The sequence below is a fragment of the Peromyscus californicus genome, unplaced genomic scaffold, assembly GCF_007827085.1.
Source record: "Peromyscus californicus insignis strain IS unplaced genomic scaffold, ASM782708v3 Scaffold_10__1_contigs__length_136768540, whole genome shotgun sequence".
Classification (NCBI taxonomy): Eukaryota; Metazoa; Chordata; class Mammalia; order Rodentia; family Cricetidae; genus Peromyscus; species Peromyscus californicus.
The window spans coordinates 132,256,234-132,263,529 of record NW_026294391.1 but is presented as its reverse complement, the minus strand read 5'-3'; the positions used below and the strand labels follow the sequence as shown (position 1 = coordinate 132,263,529).

General features: G+C 45.6%; 1 protein-coding gene across 1 annotated transcript; it reads right to left on the bottom strand.

Annotated features, from left to right (window-relative positions):
* Positions 1-579: 579 nt before the first annotated feature.
* On the bottom strand, positions 580-6,688 carry Cnga2 (cyclic nucleotide gated channel subunit alpha 2). The gene is made up of 6 exons (XM_052741002.1): positions 6,579-6,688; positions 6,122-6,217; positions 5,108-5,278; positions 3,928-4,035; positions 2,279-2,385; positions 580-1,979 (listed from the first exon to the last, which is right to left on the bottom strand). The coding sequence occupies exons 1-6, from the start codon at positions 6,686-6,688 to the stop codon at positions 580-582; spliced, it is 1,992 nt and encodes a 663-aa protein (XP_052596962.1).
* Positions 6,689-7,296: the final 608 nt, after the last annotated feature.

Sequence of the window (7,296 nt, the reverse complement as noted above, 5' to 3'; positions counted from 1 at the left end):
CCAGCCACCTCTTTCTTACAGTGACATTGTCTGACAAAGAGGTATGACCCTGAGCAAGCACACTCAAACCCACCCTATCACTCCCCTCACAGCCCTTGCATGCCTTGGGTAACAACGTACAGGGGCCCATTTCTGCAGCCACTTCTTAAATACATACACATGCATGAAAATGGGCAGTTCAGAGCACATGTATGGGGAAGTGTGCAGTAGGGAGAGACTAGATTTAAAGAAGCCAAAAGCAGGAGTCAGGCATTAAGGTGCACACTGTTCTTCAGAGAAGAACACTTTCCAGACTTCTGGTCCCAGGAAACACCCCTGAAGGGCAATTCAGTTGTTCCCTGGTTCCTTTTCAGACTTGGGCAGTACACTCTTGGAAATTTAACCCACATAATCTACACTGTCCACAAGCATGGCTGTTAGCTGGACTTGGAGGGGGACCCCAGACATTGTAGTCAAAACCTTAAGCCTTTGCAAGGCTTTGGGAAGAGTTCAGAGGGACATGAAATGCATGTAAATGTGGAGTTCTATACAGTACTTCTAACTCCTGGGGTCAAAGCGAGGCTAGATAGGCACCTATGACTATTCATCAGCAGCTGGCTCAGGGGTGTTTATCCCATCTGATAGGTAATCATCCTCATGGTTCTGTTTCATTTTGGTCTCCAGCACTGTGATGCGTTGCTTGAGCTTCTGCTGGGCCCCGGTGTACTCAGCCAGCAAGCGGGCAAAGCGAGTGTACAATGTCTCCATGTTTGTCTCTAGCTGTTCCAGCTTCTCCTGAACATCTACCTCCATGCTGGCTGCCACCTCGTTCTCATCCAACAGACCTTCCTTCATAAGAATCTCCCGACCCCGCTCCTCTAGGACTTTCTTGGCATCAGGGTACTCAGTCACAGCTTCCATAAGATCATCCTTAGATAAGCAGAAGAGATCTGAGTAGCCCAGGCTACGGATATTGGCAGTACGCCGATTGCCCATTTTGCTGCCCTTAATGTTAAGGATGCTAATCTCTCCAAAGCAGCTTCCAGCTGAGAGCAAGGCATACTGAGTCACACCATCATCAGCTACTACTGCCAACTTGCCCTCCTTGATGATGTACATTTCCTTGCCAATGTCCCCCTTACGGCAAATATAATCCCCAGGGCTAAAGACCTGAGGACGAAGCTTCAGTACCAGCTCCACCAGCAGGCCAGCCTCACAATCCTGAAATATGCGTACTTTCTTCAGGGTGGACAAGTGGACATTAATGGCTATCTCAGCCCTGAGCTTTGCTGGCAGGTTCTTGAGGACTTCTCGTTCATCTACTGTCTTCTTATTGGTCCACAAGTAGTCAAACCATTTAATGACCTTGGCTTCCATCTCTTTGCTGACCTTTCGGAACTGCATGTAGTGTTTGACAGCATCAATCTTGGCCTGAAACTCTGCTCGTGTGGCATTCATGTTAGAGATCATGGAGCCCACATTTCCCACAATAGTGGCAAAGATGAGGACACCAATCAGAAAGTCAAAGATGACAAAGAGGTACTCCTCATCCTTTACAGGGGGTGGTGTCTCTCCAATGGTGGTGAGGGTCAATGTGGACCAGTAAAGGCAGTAAATGTACTCCCTAGCCAGGTAGCCATACTCAGGGTCAGTAATATTGGGATAAACCCAGGTGTCAACCCCAAAGCCGATGGATTTAGAGATGGCATAGTAAATGCAAGCATTCCAATGGATGATGACCAAAATGTAGAGGACCAGATTGCTGATTCGGAAGATGTTGGGGTAGCTGGTGCGTGTCTCAGTGCGGTCAAAGAACTCAAACATACGGGCAAAGTGTAACAGACGGTTGAAGCGCACCTCGGGGCTGTGGATACCCACAGCAAAATAGATGAGGTCAGTGGGGATGATGGAAGCCACATCCAGTTTGAACTGCAAGGTGTGGATATAGTTGTCTCGCAATTTCTTGGGGTCTTTGACCAGGAGTCCCTGTTCTAGGAAGCCTGATAGAGATACAAAGCAGCATGTCACTTCTGTCCTCAGTCCAGTCTCACCCTAGAAGATAATTCTCAACAAGGAACTAACCTTCCTTCCCACAGAGAACTATAGACAACATAGCGAGAATGCCAGATCTAAACCTCCATAAATATGTGGGGCCATAACATTTAAAGAGTATCCTAGCAGAGGTCCACCCAGGTGGTGGACTTCAATACCATGTCCAGTTAGTTTCTTCAGATTTTGGATTCAATTCTTTGAACTTAGGAGTCCAAATGCTGCTTGTGCAACCCAGGTGCTCACTCACCTGTGCGCAGTCGAATGAAGAGGTCTGCAATGTAGATAGTATCTGAGAAGTAGTCCAGCACCAGCCATACCACAAAATAGTTTCTCTGTAGATCACTGAAGCAGGCTCTGTAAGAGAACAGGGCTGGCTTCACTAACAAAACCTGGTAAAATGCCCTACTGGCCCTAAACTGTATACCTAACTTTTGCAGGGAGAGCTTCACATGGCCACCAGGGACACCAGTGAGTCACAGTCAGCTTGATAACAATGACTAGTGACTTCTACCTCAACCCTTATTACTAAACAGGCATCACTGCATGTGTATCATCATTGACCATCAATAGTCTTCCTCATCCCCTAGACTATGAGCTCCAGAAAGAGAACACATCTTAGTTGTGACTATATGTCACATCCAGAGCCCCAGACTGCAAGTCATCAGTGGTTTAAGCTGAATAAATAAATAAGGCATTAGAAGAACAGCTGACTGGCTTCTGTATTAATTACTTCAATAGATTCCTACTGAACACATTATCAAACCCTGGAAGGATGAGAATATAGATAGTAGTGGGGTTTAAGCTAGACATGGTTGAGACTAGAGAAATGTTAGTGGCTACAGGAGCTTTGTACGAAGAAATTGGCAAGATTTGGACACTGAATGGGTAGAACCTATGGAAGGCCCCAGGGAGGGGACAGAGGAAGGGAAAGATCTGATTATGTACTAGTCCAAGGGCAGAATGGTCACATTTAGAACCAAACTCCCACACAATGTACAAAACAGACTGGACCACAGCCTTCAGCCATACTGGGCCATCAAGAGATAGGGGCCTTGCTCATGTTATTCCTTCTGTCCAGAATGTCCTCTCTGCCAGCCTCACATATTTGAACAGATTGCTACCTCCCATCAAGATCTCAGTTAAGGTCTCTGACAGGCCTCTTATGATTCTCCAGCAACTTGCTACCTCCAGTCCCTGGTACTATCTTGCTCATTTCTTTTGTTGCATGTTTACATTCAGTCTAGCTGAGAACCCTGAAAAAAAAAGCAGTGATTGTGTCTGTCCTGATTTCTACTGTACACCAACACAGAGCACAAAACTCAATTAATATGCAGGTAATTCTTCCTGAGTGAATGACTGACACAGAGTAGTGTTATGTGGACTGCTGTCAGGAAAAAAACAAGTTCAGTGGACCTTGAAGGTCAGCCTTGGAGTTTTATCATGAGAACAAAGGGGATCCATTAAATGGTTTTGGAAGAGAGAGCAGCATAATCAAATCCAAGTTTCTACATGGAATATTAGTTGCAAGTGTGGCAGATGTACTGGAGGGGTCAAGTGTACCTCCAAGGCATAGAAGCAGGACTACTGTAGTTTTCTCAGATAGAGAAGGGAGGAGGATGGCCTTACCAAGGACAGTACTGACATGCATGACAAAGCAGCTGAAGATTACAGGAAAGGAACAGGAAAAGGACCAACATGAAGACTTGATGGCATATTGAATAGTGGGAGCATTGAGTAACAGAGTAGCTGAAAAAGAATTCAGCAATCACAAAATTCAGAAAGCGCATTGGACTGTTGAATACTCTTTGTCCTGAGCTGAGATTGCTGTGATCTTAATCCCATTTCTTGTGGACTATGCTTCTGTGATCAATCCCACCCAGGCTCCTCCATGCTCACCTGGCCACCAACAGGCACCAGTTGTAAAGAACAGGCATGGCAATGACAAACAACCAGTGGTAATACCAGTCTCCAGCTGGGTCCAAGACAAACAGTTCAAATTTCTTCCTGAAGAGACAAATAGGGGTCACTAGGGTGCTAGGACTCCAGGTTTCAGAACCCCAAATTCTCAAAAATATCAATGAAATAAAAGTATTGTGGGTTGAAGGGTAGGTTGTCTTACAGTTTCCTTTTGCAGTGACCCACAACCAAATAGCAGGCCTCCATTCTGACCATTGAAATGTTTATTGCCTCCCCTGCCCTCTAAAAGGGCCTGGCCAAGAAGATGTATCAAGGACAGAACTTGTAACACAGATAGGCTTTGAGGGGGTCTGAGGAGGGTGTATCTCAGGATGGAAAAGAGCTTTAAGCCTGTTCCCACAGTCCATTTGGAAAAAGAGAGAAACTCCAGGCCAGTGATCTATATGTGCTTCCTTCCCATCCTCCCTTTCCATTCTCTAGACTCCAGCCTCCAAATCACTTCCCCAGATGCTTCATCCTAACTTGGCAGAGCTTTTTCCCTCTACTGACCAGAGATGGGGGATGTCAACTTGGCCAGACATCCATTGTCATCTATTTATTCTTCAAATATCAGACCCTCCAATTATCCTTTGTTTTACCTCCCCTCTCCCTCCTCCCTCTTCTGCTCAATCATCTCGGTCTCATGCTCCTGACTCCCATATAAGCCCCTTCAAAAACCTGCTTTCTTGGCCATGGTGGAGTTAGAATGGGCATGGCTTCAATAGTACTCTGTGAAATACAGTCTCCCTGCCTGATTATCACATACTGACTACTGGAGCTAGGCCTGGGGTGGTATGCCCTTGGTTGAGCTCTTCTCCTGCTGAAATTCACTCCATGGACAGTAAAAGAATGTCTAACAAGGGTACTACTATGGTGTGAAAAACATACTCCAGTTTCCCATGGAAAGGAGATCACTGTTATTTGAGAGGCCCTTGGTAAAGACAATGGAAATGTTCAGAGTAAAAAGAAATGTAGGAGGTCATCTCTGCCCAGTTCTTTATCTGCTATCATAGAGCTTGGCATGGCTCTGCACCTCCCCTGATAATGGTTAGAATTCCCACTGAGATCTCCCAGGCAAGTGTGGAAGCTTTTGGAGCCCACAAAAACTGGATAGATGTACTTGGCGCCCTTTCCTTCGCCGTCCTTGTCGCCTTTGCCATCCCCCTGATGTGTTGTCACAGTCTGAAGCTCAGGACCACGGAAACGCTCTAGGAAGGAATCAGGCCTTGGTTCCTCCTCACGGAAATTCTTGTTGGCCCAGTCTCTGATGATCCCCACCAGGCGGACAATCCTAGAGGGGAAAAAGAAGGAGTGTGTGCCAAAGAAATGACCTGTACTGTTTAGACAAGACCTGTCTAAGAGTGTTCACTGCCAGTTGAGGGAGAGGAGAGAAGAGGAAAAGCCGGAAATAGACCAGGCCATGATTTCCTGTATGCTAAGATCTGGAAAGAGGCCAGCATTGTGGACAAGTGTTAGGGCTCAGGCATTATCTGAAGTATATCCTGTGAGGGAGGATGCCCTCCAAAGATTTCCTGTGTAATGTGACTTTTCAGTTCACTGTGAAACACAAACAGGAGATCTTCAAGGCAAGACTAAGATTATAAAGACTCAGGACAAGCCAGTATGAAGACAGTCCCAGCCTTCTTGATTTCTCTATGAGGCCTATGATCTTGAGAACCTATATATAGGTTCTTCTGCTGTAAAGAATTTCCTCTTCCGAGTGCTGAGGCAGCCAAACATGGAGGGAAGCCTCTCCTGTCTACTCCCATCTTGCCTCACAAGAGCCTCTAGCACAGTGAATAACACCTTGGCCCTGTGATTTCTAAAGGCTCTCAAGGTGATTATAAGTCACTGGTTCTCAACCTTCCTAATGCTGAGACCCTTTAATATAGTTATAAAATTATTTTTGTTGCTACTTCATAACTAATTGTAATGTAAATATCTGTGTTTTCCAATGGTCTTAGGTGACCCCTGTGAAAGGGTCATTCAACCCCCAAAGGGGTGGCAACCCACATATTAAAAACCACTGCTTGAGAGTCTTATAAAAAAAGCCTAGTGCAGCTAGAAGAGGGCCATTTGACAGGTCCTAAGAGAAGAAGGGGTAGCAGCAGGTCAGTTGAAGTGGAGAACTCACCTTCGGAAGCCACCCCTCCCCCTCCGTGGGGTATCCATCTCTGCCAGTCTTTGCAGTTCTGAGGAAGTGTCATCATCAGCCGCCTCAGACTGTGGTCTGCATACAAAAGAACAGAGTTGACTCAGGTTCTCTTAGTATGAGCTGTTTTTCCTCTTAGGACATGTCTAAACATCTCACAGTCCCTTTTGAAGATGTCCTAGAGCCAAATGTAGCTTGCTCTATGACTGTAAGTCAGAGCTCCAAGGAGATAGTGCAGACTCTGGGTTATTAATGAAATCACCCAGTCTGAGCTGAGAGTGAAGCTCAGAGGGTAGAGTGCCTTCCTGGTATGTATACGACCCTGAGGGTTTATCCTAAGTTTGGCAAAAGAAAGAAAGAGGGTGGGGTAGTAAGTGGGAAGGAGGAAAGAAAGAAGAAGATAAGGAAAACAAAAGTCATCTAACTTTAGTGGACTCACCTGCTACCTGTCCTGTGGTCATCTTTGCCGTTGGCCTTGATGGTAGGAGGAGGGTGATGGTTATGATTATTAGCTGGAGAGCTCTTCACACCATTGGATTTTTCGGTCATTCTCCATGTACATCTAGGGCTCTCACCTGACAAGGCAATAATAACCAGTGGACTCTAGTACCCACTGAGAGAAGGGGAGCTAGTGGTGAACAGAGTGAGAATACAACCAGGCCCACTGACTTAAGTAGTTCATGTGTCAAAAAAAAAATCACTAGGGTAAAGGTAAGAAAACTACATTGTGTAGTTTAGCACTATTTAGATTTTAAATAACACACCAGAGTGAGGGAGTATAATCGTTTCCTTGGCCCTTAGAGCCTGACACTGAAGCTAACGCTGAGTCCTATGGCTTCGTAATGCTATAGAAGTCATTATTCATCATTATTTGGGGATTATGAGGTTTGTTCAAACATGGAAGAGATGAACAGAAGACATATTCACAAAATAGACTGAGAAAAAGAAGATGAGGAAAGAACAAGCCAGAAGTGAGAAAGAAAGTTGTGTACTACAGTGTCTCTCACCACAAGAAGAATGGGGGTCAGAAATCCTCAAAACAGTTTTTCTGTTCTAAGGACGATCTGTATGCACCACTAGATGTGGATAAAAAGGGTCAGCATGCCCGCAGATTTCTCATGGCTTCTGTTGCTGGGCTCACAGCCACCTCTGACTCC

Bases quoted from the DNA above. Each gene is read 5' to 3' on its own strand.
- Cnga2 (XM_052741002.1), bottom strand. From the start codon at position 6,688: ATGACCGAAAAATCCAATGGTGTGAAGAGCTCTCCAGCTAATAATCAT. The intron at 6,218-6,578 runs GTGAGTCCACTA...TTTTGTATGCAG, and splicing joins GACCACAGGACAGGTAGCAG to ACCACAGTCTGAGGCGGCTG. The intron at 1,980-2,278 runs GTGAGTGAGCAC...TATCTCTATCAG, and splicing joins CTTCATTCGACTGCGCACAG to GCTTCCTAGAACAGGGACTC.